This window comes from Typopeltis vanoorti, chromosome 9 (genome assembly GCF_054136105.1).
Source record: "Typopeltis vanoorti isolate ZY-2024b chromosome 9, IOZ_Tvanoo_1.0, whole genome shotgun sequence".
Classification (NCBI taxonomy): domain Eukaryota; kingdom Metazoa; phylum Arthropoda; class Arachnida; order Uropygi; family Thelyphonidae; genus Typopeltis; species Typopeltis vanoorti.
In genome coordinates this window covers 63,721,984-63,746,091 of record NC_143557.1, presented here as the reverse complement: position 1 = coordinate 63,746,091, position 24,108 = coordinate 63,721,984, and the positions used below count along the sequence as shown (strand labels likewise).

At 34.5% G+C, this 24,108-nt stretch overlaps 1 protein-coding gene across 2 annotated transcripts in view; it reads right to left on the bottom strand.

The window, feature by feature from the left end:
• LOC150103094 (RNA-binding protein 39-like) overlaps nucleotides 1–24,108 on the bottom strand; it is a 356,476-nt gene that overhangs the window by 235,858 nt on the left and 96,510 nt on the right. For both annotated transcript variants that reach the window (XM_090397583.1, XM_090397584.1), the window contains exon 4: nucleotides 2,108–2,160. In XM_090397583.1, the coding sequence (XP_090253709.1) occupies nucleotides 2,108–2,160 (53 nt within the window). The remainder of the gene's footprint in view (nucleotides 1–2,107; nucleotides 2,161–24,108) is intronic.

Sequence of the window (24,108 nt, the reverse complement as noted above, 5' to 3'; positions counted from 1 at the left end):
TATCTAATGTGCCCAGGATAAGGTGCCAAATCACAAATGTTTTTGCATTACCAAAACATTTGTGATTTGGCACCTTATCCATACTATAATATATATAATATAATAATAGCCAGACTAGCTGATGTGAGTGTAGTAGTGTGAAAAATGGATGGAGAAGAGGAGGAACAGAAAGAAAACCCACTGCAAGCGAGATTTAATCAGGTCAAGAAATTCTGTTAGTAAACAGATGTGATATCAAAGCTAATCACGTCATCAGATTTTTAGGATAAGGTTCTTTATTACAGCTTTGAAATTAACAGAATTTTTTTATACCCGTTATTTAAATCACTTCCTCCCCTTACAGGGGGAGCGAAGTGATTTAGATAACTGGATTGTAAGTGTTACCGACTAGGATACTTGGGGAGGGAAGGATATTGTATTTGTAAATTTTTTTGGGGATATATATCTGGGATAGTTTAAGATGTGGTTTTGTACTTAAGATTTATCTGGGTCATAACTTTTTTTTTGTTTTTAATAATTTCTAAATCTTTTTCTTTTGTGTATTGGTAGGATCCAGATCTATAAAATGCAGCAAGATGAATAATCTCTTAAAAATATTTTATTAAATTATATTTTGACTGATTAATTATGATAGCATTATCTTTGGCTTTTTTTTTTTGTTATAAAACTTAAGGTTGTAATTTTTTTTTTTTGTAGAATACTGCATTTGTTAGGGGAGAAGACTGGATTTCATCTGCTATAATTTGCTCTTGAATCAAGTTAAATAACCTGGAACAAATCTGATATGAAATTAACAATAAAAAGAGGAAAACAGAAAATATTACTAGCATTTTTTAATAGTAACTCTACAGAACAAGTAAAATATTTGAGATGCTTAAACACAGCTATTTAGTTAAATGAGCAAATTATATATGGAAACAGAACAAGCAAGGAACCTATTTCATAAGGTGTTAAACTACAAAACACGAATATTACTGCACGTGAAACGGGGGGTAGGGGAATCAAACAAAATATTGTATTAGCATCATTAAAATACGTTTTAATACATGGAAATTAACAATAAAAAGAGGAAAACAGAAAATATTACTAGCATTTTTTAATAGTAACTCTACAGAACAAGTAAAATATTTGAGATGCTTAAACACAGCTATTTAGTTAAATGAGCAAATTATATATGGAAACAGAACAAGCAAGGAACCTATTTCATAAGGTGTTAAACTACAAAACACGAATATTACTGCACGTGAAACGGGGGGTAGGGGAATCAAACAAAATATTGTATTAGCATCATTAAAATACGTTTTAATACATGGATTTGAGAGCTAGATTAGAAAATACAAGTTCTGAGGAGAGTATAAATTAAAGATGCCAAGAAATTATATTCTTAGTTTAATCGTTTATGAAAGTGTAAGCAAACAAAGTTTGCGAATAAAGTAACTTCATGACCGGGCAACTAGTATATAGAGGCTAATGACTTCACATCACTTGCCTTAGTATCCCATAATGCAAAGCATATATCCTTATGGACATGTATAATAGAGGGCACTAGCCTCTATATACTAGTTGCCCGGTCGTGAAGTTACTTCATGTGCAAACTTTTTTGCTTATACTTGGATAAAGGATTAAACACCAATATAATTTCTTGGCTGAGGAGAGTAAGGGGTGGAAGACGGCATAAATTTGGCATTCAAAAATTAACAGCTGCTCTATGCTAAAAGGGCTAAGATAGAGAGAGAGACTGAAGTCAGGAGCAGTTAGAAATGCAAGAAATTAATATACTAAAGCCCGAATAAATGATCAATCTGAAGAAGAAGAAAAATTAAAATAGTAATAAAAAACATTAAAACAATAATCTGTAATTGTGTTGGATTTTCACAGTATCTCATACACCATTTGAAAGTGTATGCCAGGAAATCATGATCACAATACTTTCATAGGAGATAATTAATAGTTTGCAACTTTGTCAGTAAAGGCACCATGGATGTCTCACTCTCTATCTGTGAAGGTGCACAATTTTTTTGATATGCTATGTTGCATATATCTATGTGAATCTATGAATTTATATATAATTGCATTACTCTCATAAGTATGTGAACCACTAACTTACCGTTGGTTCTCCTTATCTGAGTAGCCCTCCTTATTTCTACCATTGACACCATCCTGTCATGTTTGCAAGATGACAGAAGATCCCAAAGAATAAGCATGAAAGAAAGGGAGGAAAAAGAGAGAAAGAAACGTTAGCATATAACAGTATACTACTAAGATTTATATATTCAAATATGCATATTTACTTCTAAAGTAACAAATTTATAAAAGCATTTAGCTTCACATGCAGTTCTACTCTAATAAACTGTGGAGAAAATTAATATTACTGTTCCTCATATCAATCTTTGCAAAGTTACATATATTTCTTAAATGTCAACTAATGATTCATCATACACAAAAATCCAAAACCTACTTAAATATACTGTGTATGCATTCAACACAGAACATGCATCCTACAGTATCCTCAATCTTGCGTTAATAGAGATGATCTCAGAATGTAATGAGTCACTTGGCTATAACATTCCTCACTAAAACATTTAAAAACGTGTTATAAAACTGCTTTCTCATCCCTTCTTATTAATTGAATATGTGAATATTCAACTAATAAGAAGGGATGAGAAAGCAGTAATTTCTGTATTCTGGACATATATTCTAGAAATTTTTCATCCATTTTATTTAAGTTTGATATTTTATCTCAGATTGGGGGGGGGGGGAGCTCAAAGGATACAAATCAGAAAACAAATATTAGGCATGTCCAGGTTACAGAAGCAACATAAATATCACCTAGTTTTTTTCAGCAAAGGAAAATGCTTTTAAGAAAATTTCAAATTAAAAAGTTCAAGATAACTGGATATTAATTATATTGAAGTTGATGTCATTAAGTTTTAGCCCAGCTATTTGCATAACATCCAGAGATGTATATGCAGATAATGGGAGGGGAAGAGGTAAGACCATCTGGGGAAAAAAAGAAAAAAAAAAAAAAAAAAAAAGGTCAACCTTTTCACGATGATGGAATTTTTTTATACGTTGTTCAGTATACAAAACATTTGGTGAAAAAGTTGATGACCCTATTTATTAGAAACTCCTACCTTTATATGGTACTGTCTGAAGAATTCCAAGCTAAGAAAGAGGGGATACTGTATTTAAAAACCCAAAGTGCAGTCACCTGTCATAGGGAGAAGAAACGATGGTTATCAAAAACATACAAACACTGTCTCAGAAAGCTGTATTAAAAAATAATTTAAAAACGGTGGGGCTTTTAAAAAATGAGGTTATAGAAATAGTGAAATCACTTTTAAAAACCAACAGTTCTCAGATGTTACCTCTTTACCTTCCATTTATTTAATTATGAATATCCACTTTTTTAAAACTTACTACAACTATAAAATGATGCATTACATTACGTTACAGTACACAAGATAAATCTGCTTTTACTTTCATAAAACATTATAGTGGACATATTATTATTATTATTGCTTTGGTGTCTGAATACTAAGCACCAGAGCAAGTATTTAGTATGATGTATGTCATCATCTAGCATTATCAGCAACAGAGTTTACATAGTGCTTTTGTGAAGCCCAATCCACTAGTTTTAGGAATTACTTCCAAACTTAATATCTGATTTTTTTTGGAAAATGCCACTATGATGCTGAAACAAGCAGAAAGGATTACAGACAATCTTAGAAAGGTGTGTTTCATAATAGTATTGCGAGTATACAAGAACATTATTCATTATCATAGTAAAGTTTGAGTTATTTTTGGTGCAAGTACATAATACAGAATTTTGACTAATTTTGTCAATGGTCTAAACTGAAACATCAAATTTTAATAGTAATCCTAAATACTAAATTTCATTAAATTTCTATAAGCCTGGGAGGAATTATCATTTCGAATTGTTTTGTGATAAAAATAGTCTAATTATAATGAAAAAAGGAAAAATAAATACTATTTCAAATCACTTTTGATAATAAAAACAAAATTATAATAATTTGAAATTACTCAAAGCTGAACTTTAATGATTGGCATTAACTTTTAAAGAAATCCAACATGCCAAATTCGATAGCAGGATAATAACATAGCCCCAGTTTGGGTCTATGTACTACAGACATAATTTTGTTTTTCCACTACAAGGAGTCCAACTGAAACCAAAATTCAAATAATTCAACTTAATAGAGATCTTATTAAAATTTTTGTCATCCAGTCAGAGCACAGAATTATTATTAGTTCAAAATATTTTGTTGATAAAAATGATCTGATTAAAACAAATACTGAACCTACACAGACATCTCATACACATCCTAAATTCCAATTTTTATTAAATTTCATCCAAGCAGAGAAAGTATCATATATAATTTTAATACATTTTGTCCCTTTGTGCTCAGGAAAATGGCTGAACAAGCATTCAGATGGCTTGGCACATTATCATAAGGATTTCAAATACCAACTTTCAATAAAATCTTTCCAGCCAGTCATAGAATAACTTGTGTACATGATTTTGCAGATTTGCAAGGAATGTATTGCAAAATGTATAAGCACATTTTGAAAAATACTCCTAAGAAGGGGTATCCCAAGAAAATCCAAACAACACTGGAAGTACTTATGAAGCATTAGCCATTACAATACAAATGGCTGTTACATCTCCATGATTTCTGAAATGTATTTATCTTAAACTACAAATCTAATCCTGACCTTTGTTTATTTCAAACATAATTTGTTTTTCCCCAAGTTTCTCTTCCACAATTTTTTTTACTCTTCCTAGGCATGCTCAATGCATATCTCTACATCCTACCTAAAGCACTCAGTTGAGAAATTCCTCCATACATCTGATGTTTATTTCTTTTTTTTTGTAGATAAATAGATAGATACTATGAGCTGTGCTCATTTGAAATTTAACTTTCTGAATTAAGTAGGTAATCTCCAAATAAAACATTTATACCTCTATACAGACCGCTGGTGGCATGTGCAAAGTGTGCAATATACACGGGCGCCTAAAAGATGTCAAAAATATGAGATAAGAATTTAAACGAACAACGAATGGTACATATAATTATGAATGTACGTTGTCTTCCGTTTGGGCCCCTTCAGATCTTCCCAGAAACGAACAAATAAATTCTGAAATTGTATCCTGGAACCGATTATAACACTGTAATTTTTGATTAAAATTTACGAAAATATACCTAAAATAGTTCTTTATTTTTTGATGTATCATAAATCAACTTATGATTAATTGTTGAGTTCCGTGTAAAAAAAAATTTATATAAGCAGGACTAATCCATAGGTAACATTATATTGTAAAGCGGTTTTCATTTGTTTTTCATTTCCTGTTTGTTTTATTCACACTTTATACAAAAAAAACTTTTTTGGAAAGGCGCCGAACATTAATCGCACACACAAGAAAAATACTAGGCGCTGGCACTGCCTCTATAGATAAGAATTTCTGGTTCAATATCATCGACTGACAACCTTTTCACATTTTTTCTAATTGTGTATTCTACCTAAAGTACCGATATGAATTCCTGATTGCATTCTTCTTAAATATTTTCTACCACTGTTCATCACTACTTATCTAATTTAATAATCTTTCAAAGCAATTACTCAGACAGTCAGAATATATTCAGTTTATATGTCACCCTTCCTTTTATAGTACTCTTTCCCCCCACTTCTAAGCCTTTTCAATAGCCTCCAATTTTCCCATTCAACATATTTATCTTCTATATCTTATCCAAGTTGTTTTACACAGCCTCCCCAGCCCATTTCTATACTACAATATCACTGTACTGATACAAATGGTTCCATATTTAGAAACAAAACAAGAACAACAATTAACAAAAATTACAAGTAGCATTTACTCATAAATTTATTATAATAATAAACTAAACTTAGGGTTGCTTAAGAATCAAAGGTAGATAACTGGAAGGAGACCTCCACATAACCATCAAGGAATATGAAGAACTGACTAGGGTTTCTGAGAAATGTCCAATTCTCATCTTCACGTGGTCCACCCCATTAGCAGGTATCCACTGGATACTGAACAAATAAGGCTGTCCTGGCAAATTTGGGAGAGTTGTTCAAACTGTATTCTGTATCAACTTAAACCAGAAACAAACATGATGGTGCGACAAAATGAAATTGCCTGGCAGGAGGAAAATTGCCAAGTTACATAAGTACCTGGTTGTTTTCATCATGAAACCAAGATGATCATGTAAAAAAGTACTGGAATAAATTCAATGGCCACAGAATTCAAGATAAGCACTATCAATATTAGAATCATCAATGGAAAAGAAGCTGAAATGGTAAAAGTATAAACAAGTGCCACATGGACATAATTGCTGTTACTGAAATGAGGAATACTAAAACAGACAATATCCTGCTAAATAATAAATATAAAATGTTATATTCAGTTAACAGTAAACATGGAAAAGAAGGAACGGCAACAGCATTCAACCCCACACATGAAGATAAACATCTTCATGGGCAAGCAATTTCAAGTAGTTATATGGGAAATTTTCAAAATGGAGAACTGAACAATGAAACTTATTTATGCCTATGGTCCCATAGAATATTATTCCTGGGGAAGAATGGACTAGTCATCACAAACATTATGTTTCAACATAAAGATGTAAACAAATTCACATGGAGAGAAGACATGAGAAGAAAGAGTTATTGATTATATTATTGTTGATAGTGATAACTTCACAGTTGGTAAGGATACAAGAGTGAACATGGCATTTGAAAAAAAGTAAAGTGATCATTCACTTAGTTTTAAGCAGGATAAATTATCCCACTGAAAAGAAAAAATATGTAAGAAAGTTTTAAAAAGAATTATTATTATTAAGAAAGACCTCCAGGGAGTCTGTGACTCCCTGGAGGTCTTTCTTAATCTTAATAGAGACTCATCGAGGGAGGCCACATACTAAACGCATCAGCTATCATACTTATTTTTGAATTCATTCACGCTGCTTGCACTCACAACATCCAATGGCAATCCATTCCAATCACGCACCACCCTCTGAGAGAAAAATCTAGCCCTTACACCCTTCTTGACGGCCTTCATTCTCAGCTTCCAAGGATGCCCTCTCGTCCTTTTACCATCCTCCATAAATTGAAATCCTGTAAGACCCTTTCAGAAGTTTATAAGTTACAATCATATAAGTCTCAATCAATTTATAAGTCTCAATCATATCACCCCTCTTTCTCCTGTTTGCTAGTGTCTGCAGTCTACAAATTCTCAATCTGTCTTCATAATCAGTATTCCACAATCCTGATATCATTTTTAACACTCTCCTTTGTACTCTCTCTCTCTCTCCAATATATCAGAATCACAACGGAAACTAGGAGACCAGACCTGCGCACAATAGTCCAAGTGAGGTCTTATCAAGGTCTAGTAAAGAGGCAAAATAACATCCTTATCTTTACATGTGAACGTTCGTTTCAGCATTGCAATTATCTTTTGCAATGCTGAAACTTGCAATTTGCAATCTTTGCCACATGGTCCCTAAACTTCAACTTCCTATCTATTAACACTCCAAGATCCCTAGCCTCATCAGTTTCTTCTAGCCTAATTCCACCAATATAATACGACATTGGATATCTAATCATGCTGAAGTGAATGACTTTACATTTACTGATATTGAACTGACACCCATTTTCCCATGCCCACAATTCCAGCCTATTCAAATCATTCTGCAAAGACTGCATATCAGCAGCATTCCTGATTACCCTACCTATCTTTGCATCATCAGCAAATAACTGTATGTCACATGCCAAATCCTTCCCAATATCATTAATGTACAGATTGATCCCTGTGATACTCCACTTGTCACCTTAAACCTTGCACTCAGATCCCCTGCATACCATTTTTTGATATCTGTCAGTGAGCCATCCTCTTATCCAAGCTAATATTGTATAACCCAAACCCATTTTCTCCAATTTATGCAGCAGTCTGCCATGCTGTATTCTGTCAAAAGCCTTATCAAAATCCAAAAGTATCATTATGTATATCCATTCCCCTTGTCTAGTTCAATGGTAACATTATTACAGAATGTGAGCAAGTTGCTAAAACATGACATTCCCTTAGTAAACCCATGTTGTTCATTGCAAAGTAGATATTCACTATCAACCCATTTCTGAATGCAGGCCCTAACCAATTTTTCCAAAATCTTCACCACCACTCCTGAGATACTAACTGGTCGATAGTCGGATACATCGGTCTTTGCACCACCCTTGTGCAATGGAATTACCATACATTCCTGTGGAATCTTCCCTGTTCTGAGACTCATAATAAACATCTTGGTCAAAGGAAGCCAGTTCAGCTGAACACTCTTTTAGCACACGTGCTGATATTCCATCAATGTTGTTGGAATGATATTCCAACAACAAGCTGTTGCACAAACTGAATAAGAATTATTCAGTTTGTGCAACAAACTGAATAATTGCTGAATAAATTGCTGAAACTGAATAAATAATGAAAAGCTGTTGCACAAAATGAATAAGAATTATTCAGTTTGTGCAACAGCTCTAATACCTTGGCCTTACACACCTGCATTTCTTCATCTAGTGAAGAGGTAACAGTGAGCTCAATGTTGTGTTCACCAGGTTGATAGCTTTTAATGAAATGGGCACTCATTAACTGAACAACCTCTTCTGCATCTGTAACCCTCACACTGTCTGGATTTAAAAGTTATTCTTTCATACTCATTCTTTCTTTTACTTGCAGCATATCGATAAAATTCTTGTGGGTTGTCTTTAGCACGCAGAGCCAGTTTCTTTTCATAATCAGACTTTGCTTTCCATACAATGGTTGTGACTATTCTAGCCTGCTGCTTATAATGTTCACAACGGATGTCATCCTTATGCAAATGGTATTCCTTCCACATCGTCCTTTTCTTACGAATCTCTTAGTAATAAGATTACACATTCATTTGACTACTACTCTATTTATTCTTCGAACTCTCAGAACACATTCTGACATCACACATTACGGTTGAACAACTTTTATGGATGAACTGTAAGCTCCACTATACAAATATTATTCAAGCAAAAATTAAATTCAAAAACGGGAAAATCAAACCCTGTATTCTCGCTCACAGATGACTGCATAAAACACATCGACTGATTCAGCTAGGGGGACATGTGGTGAAGTTGCCTGCAAGGACAGAAAAATAGGAACATCATGGTGGATTCAAGAAGTTAAAGGAGCACTCCTGGAAAAAGAATCAAGCATACTGAAAATTTCTAGCAAATAAGTCAGGAGATGCCCTAGAAGCATCTAAAAGAGCTAAGCTATGTGTGAAAGCTAAACAAAAGTCATGAGAAGATCTTGGCAAGAATATAGAATGTAAATGTTAAGAAGGTGGGGCAAAATGTTCTGAAGGCTGTTGAAAAAGCTTAAAAGTGAAGGAAAAAGTACTGTAAATCAAAAATGTTAAAGGCAACATGAAAACTGAAGATAAGGATATTCTATGTCTGGAGTAATTACTGTTAAATGAAGCAAGTGACAGAAATATTCAAGAGGGATGTAAACAGGAGTATATATAAAATGCTTAAAGTAGAAAAAGCTACCAAAAGCCTGAAATATGGGAAGGCAGCTGGACAAGATGACATTAAGCCAAAAAATTCCCAAATATTTATTATTATTAATATGCGACACCTCCAGGGAGTCCAAAGACTCTTTGAGGAAAGTCACCTACTCTGCAACTCTGTCTCCACCACTCAAATCTACCAACTACAACAAACTGCAAATACCATCATTATCTACACATCTACCACCTCTAATATTTTCACAGACAATCACAAACATCCATGCCCACAGTGGGATTTGAACCGAAGCTTTTGGCTGGAGAGCAGATACGCTAACCACTCGGCCAACCAGGCCTGCATGGAGGTATAAAAGTTTTGCAATGGCTACACTGCATAATTCAGAAGTCTGATCAGAAGGTTGAATCCGAATGATTGGAGTAAAGCTCTCATTGCACCTATCTATAAAAATGGGAATAAAACTGAGTGTGAGAATTACAAAAGAGTTTCTCTACTAAGTGTTCCCAATAAGATTATGCAAGTATACTTAAGAGGCTAAGAAAAAATGGGGAAGAGAAGTTGGGATGAGACAAAATAGAGGTTGTCAAAATCAGATTTTCACTTTATGACGAATAACTGAGAAATAACTGTGAATATAACAAAGATCTCTACTCGAGGTTTGTGGATCTGAAAGAAAACATATGACAAGGTGCAAAGGGAAAAGCTGTCAGTGCGCTGCAGTTATATAGGGTAAATGGAACATCAATACAGTGTAATACATAGTCTATATTTAATTTTGAAATTAGCAGTTAGAAACTGAAGGTACACTATCTCCACTTTTATTCATTATCTATTTGGATGACATCACAAAAGAAAGTTGGATCAAACCTGGCATCAGAATTGGAAATCAAACTTAGCTCTATGCAAATGATGTTGCACTTCTAAACATCTAGTGCAAGTCTCCAGGATTCTTTAACTAAAGAAAATAACTGTAACAAAATTTGGCATGAAAATTAGCAAAGAACCAAAATTATGAAAATAGGCATGAACATTCACAATGATGAAAAACTGAACTTCTACATGTTTCGCTGTCTACATGCTAACAACTTCATTAGGAATATACAAAAAACTTAACATTTCTAATAGATAGCAGTTGTTTTGAAAAGTATAACATTAATAAAAACATTGAACAGTCATGCCCATCAGTTGACATTTCAAGCATGAAATGTTCACTGCTGCACAAGGTCTTCAAGATGGTTATTAATTGGCATAATGGAGTTGAGCATAATGGAATCTTATATAAATATATAAGACTTTCAAAATGTCACGAAGAATGAGCTAGGAAATTATGAACTGTACAGTATCCATTGCTATAAAAAGGGCATATGCACTTAAATCAAACATTAATCTGATTACTGATAATAATAATTCACAGGACTGCGACTTAGGATCAGAGAAATCAATGTTGAAGTTGTCATTTAGAATCTTTGGTATTTTATGATAATTTTTCTTTACTGCACAGCACTGCCACTAGTATAAGGCAGAAGAATAAAGTGAAAGAAATCTATAATATTTTCAATTGACAGGTTTAGAGAAGATGAGAACAGTTTCTGTTAGGCAAAAAACATTTAGCCAAAGTTTAGCAAGATAATGCACTTGCTATTATTTAGCCAAGTTTAGAGAGTATTAATAGGGATGGATATGAAACTGGTAATATCAATAAAAGGGTAGCTGATGGACAGATACCAAAAAGTAGTATGTGGAGGAGCAGAATCCAGGTGACTAGTGGTGTGCCAGAGTTCCATGCTGAGACCATTGCTGTTTATTTTGTACATAAATGATATAGGAAATAATTTGTAGGCAGATATTCAGTTGTTTGCTGATGATGCAAAGTTGGGTAGAGTAATAGTTAATCAAGGTGATGTGAAGAGCTTGCAGGATAATTTAAATTGGCTGACAGTATGGGCAAAACAATGGATGTCAATTTAATGTGGAAAAAATATAAAGTTAATGCATTCTGAGATACAAAGATTACAAGCTGTGTACCACAGATGGAACTGTACTATAATAAATTGATGAAGCCAGTGATTTGGGGATAGTAGATAGAGAACTGAAGTTTAGAGGACATATTGCTAAAGTAGACAGGGTAGCTAACAGGATGATTACTTAGATATTGAAAAACACACACTAACATGCAGAGATAAAGGAGTTATCATCCGTCTTTATAAAGCCTTGATACAACCACAACTGGAGTACTGTGCTCAGGTCTTGTCAACTGGATTTTTTGGGGATGAGGAAGTGGTGGGGGGCATCCAGTGGTGAGTGACCAAGAGAGCGAGCGGGGTCTGTAGAATGCTGAAGATAGATTGAGAGTTTGTTCAAAAGTTGGTTGACAGGTGAAAAAAAAAAGGGGAGTAGGGATATGATAAAAGCATTTAAGTCTTAAAAGGATTTTACAGGACTAATGCAGAGGAAATGTTTCAGCACTTGGCAAGTGGGGGGACAGAACAAGAGGTCATCCCCGGAAGTTGGGTAAGAGTGTGGTTAGCAAGGGCATGAGTACTAGACTTTTAGCTTGGAGAGTGGCAAATGAATGGAATGCCCGAGTCAGATGTGAATGCTTTGTCTTTTTAAATGTTTCGAGGAGAGGTATGATAGATATTGCATTGATAGTTTGGGTCTCCCACGATGAGTCTCAGGACTCCACGGAGGTGCCCATGTAATAATAATTAATATCTGGCAATGCTGAGTAACTACATCCATGACCTCTTGGGAATGAGCTGAAAGAATGACAATGAAGAGAAAGAATGAATAAATCTTTTCTGTCTTTGACAAACTCAAGTAAAGAGTCTTATACTGTTCTCAATCTATTACTCACTAACCTTTCAAACTCCTTCTGGAGAAGTACTGTCCACTGCACATTTCCCAATCCATGGTGAAAAGTCTTGTCACTGGCAGGAGAAACAACATCGAGTCCATTTATATAAGTTATTCTAGACAAGGTACTCATGGTTCTTTTCATATTCCTACACAACCAAAGTGCAAATTCCTCACTAAGATTTATGAATGGTTAGTGCACAAGCAAATTCGGGGAAAGTGATTCCATTTAGCTGACATAGTTGTAGTGTTATTCAAAACACACTGGTGGCACCTCGTTTCTTGGCTAAGGAGTCAAGTCACTAATCATTTGGAAATCTGATCCAACTGGATGTGCATTTATCAAATTCGGTGATTTCCACTTAACCCAAAGCTCCATTTGCTAATCCATCAGAAATATACTCATGGTGATATGGTTTCTTAACAACTAAAGGGAAGTTCTTGAAAGTTTATTTTTCACTTGGTTAGAGTATAATAAATTTAGTTTAATCCTTTATCCAAGTGTGAGCAAACAAAGTTTGCGCCTGAAAGTATCTTCAGGACTGGGGTAAGGTGGTGTTGTACCACCTTAGTATACCAAAGTATCTTCAGGACTGGGGTAAGGTGGTGTTGTACCACCTTACCCCAGTCCTGAAGATACTTTCAGACACAAACTTTGTTTGCTCACACTTGGATAAAGGATTAAACTAAATTTATTATACTCTAACCAAGTGAAAAATAAACTTTCAACATCTTTCTCTAAATCCAGAGTAATTTATTAAAAAAGGGTGGCACACCATTTGGCAACTCCTATAGGTAGAGATGACCTGCGAATGCTTCTGCCTGGTATCTCAGCTTGGGCCTGGCTCCCACTGAAGAGACCTCAATAAAGGTTGAAACTAGTCTGGGTAGTGGCCCTTCCCTTAATGCATAACATTAGACATATCCGCAAGGAGATGTGTTTTGCATTATAGGAGATACTGAGACAGGAGTGTTGGTAGCTTGCTCCACATTTGCAACGAGTTGCCCTGGTGTTGTACCACCTTACCCCAGTCCTGAAGATACTTTCAGGCGCAAACTTTGTTTGCTCACACTTGGATAAAGGATTAAACTAAATTTATTATAAAGGGAAGTTCATAGGATAGACTGTGGATGTACGAACATTTTATATAGCTTCTATCTTACACAGTCAGTTTGTCTTCCAACAAGTTAAACACTGGGCTATTATAACAATTTACAGAATGACAGTGAAGGAATATATCTTCCAGCAATTAGAAGAATTTAAAGGAGTCAGCATAGGAGGCAGGAATATAAATAACTTAAGATATGCAGACGATACAGTACTGCTAGCTGAAAATAAAAAAAGATCTTCAAAACCTACTAGAGAGATGCTGAAACTAAGTGAAAAATATGGACTTAATTTCAACTTCAAAAAAACCAAAACCATGCTGGTAACAAGAGAAAAAGGGAAAATACCTTATATAAATATTAAGATCAGAGTAAATACTTTAGATCAAGTAGAGAGTTAAATATATTTGGATCAACTAATTACAGAGAATGGAAAGTGTGACAAGAAAATATTAAGAAGAATAGAAATTGCTAGATCATTAGCATGAAAAACATTCTGACCTCAAGGAAAATTCACACAAAAACAAGAATTAGGTTGTCCAAATGCTACGTATGGTCTGCTCTACATGGCATTAGACACCTGAACAATATCAAAATATTGTGAAAATAAACTAAAAGCCTTTGAGATGTGGATCCTCAGAAGAATTCTTAGCATCCCATGGACTGCCAAAAAAAAAAAAAAAAAACTAATTTAGAAATATTAGAGATGATTGGACAAGATAGGACTCTGTTGAAAACCATTAAGAAAAGGAAAACCACCTACCTTGGTCACATACTAAGGCATGAATCCCTACAAAAAAAACACTTCTAGAAGGAATGATACAAGGAAAAAGAAGAAGAGGAAGACAAAGAACAGATTGGATGGGAAATATTAAGGACTGGACCTTTTTGTCCTATGAAGAATGTAAAAGAGAAACACAAAACCACACATAGTGGAAGCTCATGGTAGTCAACCTCCTGGAAGGAGATGACATCTGACAAGACAGTGAAGGAATAGTCTTATACTGGTGGGGCAAGCCTATCAACATATCACTACACTTAGCATTTTCCCCCCCTCCCCAGCAGTCCAGTTTTCAGAAAATGAGGTGATGGCAGTTGGTCATTGAATGCTGAAGAAGTACCAGACAGACTAATATGCTATTAGAGCTGACTGGGTAGTAGCATGCAATGATACAGTTACAAAGGGTCTCACAGATACGAGACCCTTTGACGCTTCTGTGCATGTCAGAAGAAGGAGAATCCATTCTGATATTACGGTAATCAATGCAAATCATCGGATGAGTGTTTATTATTATAAATCGGAAAATTAGCTTTTCTTTTATGAAAATTCTAGTTCTTAAAGTGGTAACTATTTTGCTTGTACAACAGTTGGAAAATATACGTATAAAGCACGTGATTTCGCATGTTGGTGACCAATTTGTACATCCTTTATTTCTTTCTCCTCTTCAGTATGAATTAACTATTCTTGGCAAATTGCCCGACTCCATTCTATGAAGTGTCGGCATACAATACTTACATCACCTAAATTTGTAACATACATGCTACAAGTTTACACCATGTTGAAAATTACAGGGATGCACATAGATGTTTCAGATGGAACATCATCCGCATGTGCAGCATATGCATATTTTTCACTTTTTGCACTGGTGTCCAAAAGCTAAGGATGAATACATTTTTACCTGAATGTGAAGCAATTTCCATGGCTACAGCCAAATGTGGACATAAATTTATTGCCAGCATACTAATAAAGTATATTACACAAAAAATGTATTATAAATTTCGTACAAATTAAATTGCAGTACAATTTTGGCAAAAGTTACAAATTTCCTAAGGATGTAGTTAAGAAACTAATATACAGTGCTTACAGAAAACTATGAAGAGAGAAATTGCAGTATGGAATATGTCCATCCTGAACTTTGATACAGCTATCACGCTGTACCATGCTTAGCACCAAATGATTCGAGAGTTCTTGAGGCAAACTGGCCCACTCCTCTCCTCCTTCATCAGAGCAAGAATATAGCCTTGTTTGTTTTCTGGAGTGAAATTTCGAACAGCAACATGTCTCCCTATTGCAGTCCAAATGTGTTGGGGGGGGGGGGGGTTTGAGATCTCAGGAGCGTGCTGGTCACTCGATATGATTAATATCTTCAGTTTCCAGAAATATCTCCACTTGCTCATGTATGATGTGGTGTGTGGCATTGTCATCCATAAAAATGAATTCTTTACCTACAGCACCATGGAAAAAATTGAACATGATGTTAAATAACTTTGTTGCAATATCGTTCACCAGTTGTAGTCCCTTTTTTCCAGCACTTTGTAGCTCAGTGCATCCATTAAGCATAATGCCTCCCAACACCATGACCCCAGCACTGCTGTATCTATCCCTTATCCCTTTTAAGAACATTGTGATGGTAAGTAGTACTACTTTCATGCCAGATCAAGTGTCATCTAGAAGTGGAGAAAAGACTAAAACGACTCATCTGTCAAGAGTGCATTAGGCACTCTTGACAGATGAGTTTGACAATTAGGCCATTAGTGTCTTGTCCCATTTTTATGGATACAACACCACTGAAAATGTGCTCTACAATGAGCTGTGGATAAAGGGATGTAGACTACATGCCTTTGGGTGTATACGCCTAATTGTTGCAGATGTCTTGCCACAGTTTGTTGAGATATCTGCATACCTGTGCTTGAATGGAGCTGATTTGCAACCTGACCTACTGATAAGTTTTGATTAAGTTTTGCTGTCATAACCAAAAATCTGGTCTTCATGCTCCATGATAGACCAACCTCTTAGCAAATGTTTGGAACACATTCTTTTTGTTTGAAATGCTGCCCAGAACCTGGACGCACACTGCGTAAGATCTCAAATTCTCTGCCGATATCAGTAATTCTGCGGCCTTCTTCAAGCTTTCCAATAATTCATCCCAATATGAAACATCTAGATTATGTCTCTGAGACATTACAAGATATCCAAATTTGAAACTTTATTCCTTCAAACACAATTTGCCTTTTATCCTGTTGAGTGCTACCACATGACCCCTTTGCGTGCAATTTGAAAATTTGAATGTGTACCCCCTTTCTACTCAAGATGGTCAGTTATACAAATTGCCACAAGCTGATTCTTCAGTTTGGGGTTGAAATCTTCAGAAAGAGGAATGTAAGTTTTGACAATTTTTAATTTTTTATAATAGATTTGTGTATATTTTATGGTAGTAAATATAAAATAGACTAGTATCTACATATATTTTATGCATTCATAATGTACCTAACTTTTTGTTAATTTTTTCGATATTTCTAAGCTGTGCGATTTGTCTGCAATTTTTTTTCAAATTGTCGAAATCTCTAAAAAAAAAAAAATGCATATAAGTAGATTCACGCAATTCAAACTTGCATTCTTCAAGGGTCAACTGTATACAATTTATTATTTATATTGGATGTTTTCTCTTAATAATATTTTCTTTTTGTTTTATATTACGTACTATGATATTTTGTGGTTTTTTGGTGTTTTTATTTAATCTCCTCCTTGAAATTTTGTTTTCTTATGTGCACACTGTGATATCTTAGATGAATTCAACAAATGTAGCATCAGTCGCATGGCTATTAATCAGGTTACATGGTGTTTTGGAATTCTCAGTTATCAGAGAGAAGTCCATCTCTGTGACTTGCAGCAGTACTGCAATCACCGTCGCAGTAGTTACTCCTGAGCAATGAAGTAGATACTTGGATCAGCAATTCTGTAACATTCATCTTGCAAGTTTTCTCCTAGGTGAGTAAAGATGCTTCACATCAAAAGTTAGTTTGGCAAGTTTGAGTATTAACCATTACTTACTAGAAGAAAGTGCAGGAACAGTGATGGTCAGAACAGCACCCATGGACACTATTATAGAAAGGCACAAATGAAAAAGTGATTAAAGACACGCATGCATGCACACACACATACACAGAGAGAGAGAGGGGGGGAGAGGGAGAGAGAGAGAGAGAGAGAGATCATCTATTAAGTAGAATGCCCTGTTCTGAATAACAAAGCATTTTTAGGGAAGTTTGTATCACATTCCCAAAAGTAAAAACAGTATTTAAGATTGGACAGATTTCAAACTGATATATTTGTTAAGTTATAAATATTTATTAACCTAATGAATTTTCTGAAGGAAAGGTTATAAAAAATATAAAAAAAAACTAGTTTTTTTTTTTTTTTACATGTTTATAAATAATTTATATGAATAATTTTTCATATAAATTATGAGTACAAAAATAACTTCCATTGAAGGCAAAAATAAAATACAATCCAAATTAATTTTTAGTTTAGAAAAACCTTTTTCTCTCCCTTTCATCTCATTTCTTCGCACATATAACACACATTCTTGTCAGGTTGTTTTCTTTTCTGTGGGAGGAATAGCATCTGCAAAATGATGGACAGTAAATCTAAAAGAAGTTGGACTGGTTTCTGAATAAATATAAGTATTCACAAATGATTTCTATTTCCAACAAGATCTATTCATTTAGTTCCATCCTAAAATCAATGGGCTTCTTTGATTAACCTGATTTTTTGTATAGAATGTACAAATTCCATACCACCAACTCTGTCTAATAAAACAAAATACTGAATAGCTTCACACCCATGCACCATTCGACCAATAATTTTTTTTTTTATTTTTTTTTTATTTCTTGTATCTTCTCTTCTCTCCATATGAGTAATATTTACCCCTGGAATATAGTGTTATTCTGGACATTATGGAATAGTTATAAGTCAGTGTCCTCAATGGATACCAACCATTATTAGCTTTTAGCATTTTTTTTCTTTTCTCCAAAATTGCCAAAAACATTTCAATGTTCAGTATTCATTTCTTACTCTGCTGTTTAGATCATGAACAAGAATCAACTTTTCTTTATGTCAACTGCCTTCTCTATCCTTAGTAGAAGAATCTTCCATGAGATCAAAGAAAAGTTTTGTTGTTCATTTCCCCATTTTGATGTCTCACCTCACTAATTGAAAATGCCTACCATTAGCTTCATATGTAGTGTTTAATACTATAAGTACTCATTCCTTTCTCTAGGATCATGACTGGCTGAATATAACCTTGTAGTTATTTAGAAGAATCTCACTCTTTTTGTTTCAGAAATGTCAATTAAGTCGATGTAGTAATTCTCTAACTATCCTGCAAGTCCACCTCTTTTCAATATTTTAAATATTGAAACAGGATTTGTTAACATTCTGTCCGGTTAGATTCCAAATCACAATAGATTATTGTTCACTCTTGTAGACTTAATGGGTATGCCTTTTGGATAACTTACATTCCACTTATGAGAGTAACAAATCCTTTGAGAGGTCCATTAATTCATTACTGCTTTTCATGTTGAAGTTTGTGTTTTTTCTTTAAATGTCACTCATTCTGTTTTCATGTATCAATTAATATCATAAGAATAAATTTTCAATAATCAAATGATGTGTTATTCTATAAAAACATTTCTCTGTCCTGATTGGCACTGTAGTCACTTTGTGCTTTTAAACAAGATACTAAATTATAGGTTCAAGTAAAATTTAAATTCTTGACTTTACCAATAGAAATACCTCTGAAATAATTATTAAGAAAACAAAACTATATATATATATATATATATATAAAATTGCAATTAATTTTTTTGACAGTTATACAAAAGTCAATTCTTACCTGTGTTCACAATTGCTGTAGAGCAGCTTAGTGCTCTGCAGCCAATATACACTGAGCAAAAAGCAGTATTACAAATTGTAGCCAACTGTGGTTTTCTATGAACTCAATCAGACTTTGCACTACCTGTTTTATGATAAAGACAAAAGAGCAAGCAGAAAGATACCTACCAATAAGCAGCAGGCAATAGGCCATCTCTAGATGATCTTATCTACTATTATTCTTACTGTGAACCAATGCTGCCAAATACATGAGCCAAGCAATAAAGTAATCTACAGTTTCCAATAGCTTTAACTGTAACCAATCGAGAATGGATGTGCTGAACCACTGACTTGTTTTGGTGTTCATTTCGGTGTGAAGTCATTCACAATGAGACGAATGCACCTCAGCATTCTTCTCATGTTCTTCTGGCTGGTGTATCTGTATTACAGGAAGCAAAGTTTTTGGAATAAATCCCCAAGTTTCCAGGAGGGAAACCCTAACAGCCCTTACCACCTTTGTAAGAGTTTTTTACTGTTTCATAAACTCTTACAAAAATAAAGATTTCTCAAGTTAAAACCCATTCAAGTTTCATTTCATTTACCAGCCTGGAAAAATTACTAGTCTTACTTGAGAAATTTTCATTAATAAATTTCTTTCCCTTTTGATTCAGTCTTACTTTTCACATTTTTTGAAAAGGTAAGAATGAATTAAAAAGGAAAGGCGCAGAGAACAGACTTCTCTGTCCCAAGTGTGACAGAGAATTCTGTTCTCTGTTCTTTCCTTTTACACAATATTATGCTTTGTAATTTTACAAATTACAGAGCATCATACGGTGTTAACTAATTACATAAGTGATAATTTAAAATGACTCAGTAATGTAGATATGTTTTTGACATCTTCCTGTCAGAATGCTGACAAGTATGCAGTAGGTCAAATACATGGCACTAAATATTTTTGGTATGCTTTGTCATGCATAACCAAGTTTCTCCATGGGCTGTATGTACAAGTTGGCTTAGAGAAGTTTTTGTAGAAGGTTTTTTACCTTGGGTTTATAATATGTTAAAGATACCAAGAAATGTTATACTCGGTTTTTAATCCTTATCCCAAGGAAGTAAAACAAATGTTTTGCATGTGAAATATATTCACGTCTGAGCTACTTGTATATAGAGGCTAATGACCTCATATTACTTGCCTTATTATGTAAGGCAAGTGATATGAGGCAAGTTTATATCCCATAATGCAAAGCACATCTCCTTTCGGGCATGTATAATGCAATGCATAATGGGAAGGGCCACTACCCAGACCGGTTTCGACCTTTATTGAGGTCTCATTGAAACCGGTCTGGGTAGTGGCCCTTCCCGTTATGCATTGCATTATACATGCCCGAAAAGGTGTGTGTGTGGGGGGGGCTTTGCATTATGGGATACATACTAAGCAGTGGCGGCTTGTACATAAGCACTGCAACACCCCTAAGGAAAAAAATGAAATTTTGTTTGTGTTTATAAATAATAACAATGCTTACAACATTATATAAATGCAATACATGTTAAAGGTTACAGCTTATGTTTTGACATTGACTGAATAGTTAATAATTGAAATTGTTCGATTAACGCTTTAGATTACGAAACAAATGCACTGCGATCTAACACAGTGCATTTGTTTTGTAATTATCACGTTCGGCCAAATGCAGCTAGACTCGCCGATATTCGTTTTGTACAATCACTTGTAATGTGATTGTGATTGTACATTACAAGTGATTCCGACACTGCTCATTTGGGCAGTGTCGCTTATGGATAAATTGTATGCATGTGCGCGTTATTTTTGTGAGATACGAAACTTTTATTATGGGTGCATGTTCGTGGTGAGGGTGAACTATTTTTTGTAAATCTTATTTTATTTTGTTAAAATAACATATAATTATTTATTTATTATAGATACAAGGCTGAATTATGATGGGTGTCGCTGTTGAAAATATGAAAAGAATTATATTTTTTTCAATTATCGTTACACAAAACAAATGCACTGCGATCTAATGCAGTGTCAGAATTATTGCATTCAGCCAACTGCAGCTAGACTCGCCGATATTCGTTTGCGCTTGTCACTGCATGTTACAAGTGATTCCGACACTGCTCGTTTGGGTAGTGCCGCTTACAGATAAATTGTATGCATGCGCACGTTATTTCTGTGAGATACGAAACTTTTATTACTGGTGTTTGTTCGTGGTGAGGGTGAAATATTTTTAAAAAAGCAATTTTTTAATATGTAAATTTATTCATTAATAAATTGATTACTGATTAGGGAAAAAAGTTTTTTTTATTTTTTATTTTGTATATTCCACCGGCTGCCACTGATACTAAGGCAAGTGATATGAAGTTATTAGCCTCTATATACAAGTAGCTCAGACGTGAATATATTTCATTCACAAAACATTGTTTTGCTTCCTTGGGATAAGGATTAAAAACCAAGTATAAAATTTCTTGATATCTTTAACATATTAGAGAAGTTTTGCTGAAAATTTAACAGCAAAGTTGTAATTTCAATATTCTCCAAGAAAAATTAGAAAATTTTGAAAAAATTGAGAGGAGAGTATTAACTGATCAGAAGAGTGGGAGACCAAAATTAACACGTGTATGCTTAAATCCGGATAATAGATAGACACACATTCATATACTACAGTAAGAACATGGAATGTCTCTCCTCCACATTTATGCAACACAACACATGTATCTTTAAAGAAAAATTATTTTCAAAAAGTAAGACAATTGATCCATTCTCTTAGAAATTATTTCTAAGAGTATCCTAAAAGTGACTTTTTCAATTCCCCACACTGACAAAATCAGTACATTCATCAAGATATCACCTGAAGGAGGGGGGGGGGGGGTCAAGGATTAAGTAATTCCTAGTTTTTTCAACAGACATTTGAAAAATGGAAGCATCTATAGCATAGCACAGTCAATGCTGAAGTGCTGATCTTTCAAGAATAGTTCACTGTTGCAAGTGAAACACGTATATATAGAAGAATGTGGATTGTGTGTTTGTGGAGAGACTAACAGGAAATGAGAAAAGGTATGGATATATCGAAAGCGATATTCTGTTGAACTATGAGTTATCAGTAAAAGCAAAACTGACTGATGGAATGAAAGAGTACAGCTACAGGAGTAAATGATTCTGTGAATCATAGAATGGATGCAAGAGTGACTGTTGAAATGAAAGAAAGTATAGTTGATGAAACAAAAGGAGAGCAGAAATGAGGAAAAGAAAGAAACAGATAACAGACTGACAGATAGCATAATTGTTAAGATGCATGACATGAAAAATGAGTTTATCAGATTGAGAAGTCAGATGGATAAAGAATGAAAACTGCAAAAGTTTAGGATGAAGGAAAGCTGAGAAAAAGAAGTGATGAATTACTCTTAAATAGCAATGTATGGAGATTCCATAAGGGAGAATTAGCAGGTTGACCAGACTGCGTTGGGATGCAAGACCATGTACTAACTGATGACCTGGGCACGAGAGCCTATCATCGTTCTACTGGACACTTCTTAATACCACAACTTATGAGGCAGAAGGTGATAAAATCAAAAAGGAACTTCTCTGGCAGTACAGGAACCACAGACACAGAGATATCCTCTTCGCAAATTAGAAGATTTCTGCATTGAAGGGGCATTTAACTGTCAAAATGATCGAGTATATGACCAGGATGGCCGCACAGCACGTGGCATAACACCCAGGATTCAGAAAGGTCATCGCCCTGCATCAGCGATGGTTTGGTGGTGGGGGGGGGGGGGGGTGGATGTATCAGAGGGTATCCCAAGTTGCATTTCTACAAGAAAGGGGTCAAAACCTCTACCAAAGTCAAGACACCATGCTGGAACATGTGGTATAGTCCCTGCACACATGGCAATGACAACACAACAGTGGTTAGAGGCAAATGTGTCTGACCAAATATCACTATCTCATTGGCTGTCTAGAAGTCTTGGTCTGAATCTATTGGACTTCACATTGTGGTTGGAGCTTGAGAGAGTAGCCTGAAGTTCGATTTGGAGTGAGCAGTAAAAACATAAGGCTTTGCTAATTCTGTTCTCTATTTCCATGTTTAATTTGCTATCTCCACTAAAAATTGTGCCTAAATAGCCATAATGTATTAAATGTTCTATAGATTCTCCATTCAGGATGGAGCACATTTTCAACATTCCTGCCTGTTTTCACGATCTTTTGTCTTTCTACTGCTGATTTTCATACTAAATTTATTACAGCAGCTATTTAATTTAGTCAGGGAATCTCTCACCTTGTATTGGATTTATTTAGGAACATATCATCTGCATAAAGTAAAGAGCTGATATTAACCTCTCCAAATTTGATATCAGGTTTAATGCCACTTTCACTTTCGTTCATAACATGATCCATATATAAGAATGAATAACAATGGAAATAATGTCTCTTGTTTCAAAACTGATTTAACAGCCATCTTTTTCTACCTTCTTCAATTCTAACTGCTGATTCAAATACAGACTACGTATTGTTGTTATAATGTCCAATTTAACACCCTATAATGGCAGCATTTTGAATCACGTTACTCTTGGCACCTTGTCATATGCCTTTTCCAGATCTACAAAAATTAAGTACAGATCCTTCTTACATTCCATAATTTCTCAACTTTTGTCTTAAAGTAGAATATTATCTATGAACCTCTGTTTTGGCTAAATCCAGCTTAATCTTCCCTAAGCTTTCCTTCCACAATATTTTTAGTATTTTCTCAAGTAAACTTGCATAAATATTAACTAGGAACAATGAGTAGGGAAATTGTTCTGTAATTCTCACATCGGTTTTATTTCCCATTTTATAAATGGGTACCATGAGAGAGCATTACTCCAATTATATGGAAATCACCTCTCTAACCAGGGTTTCTAAA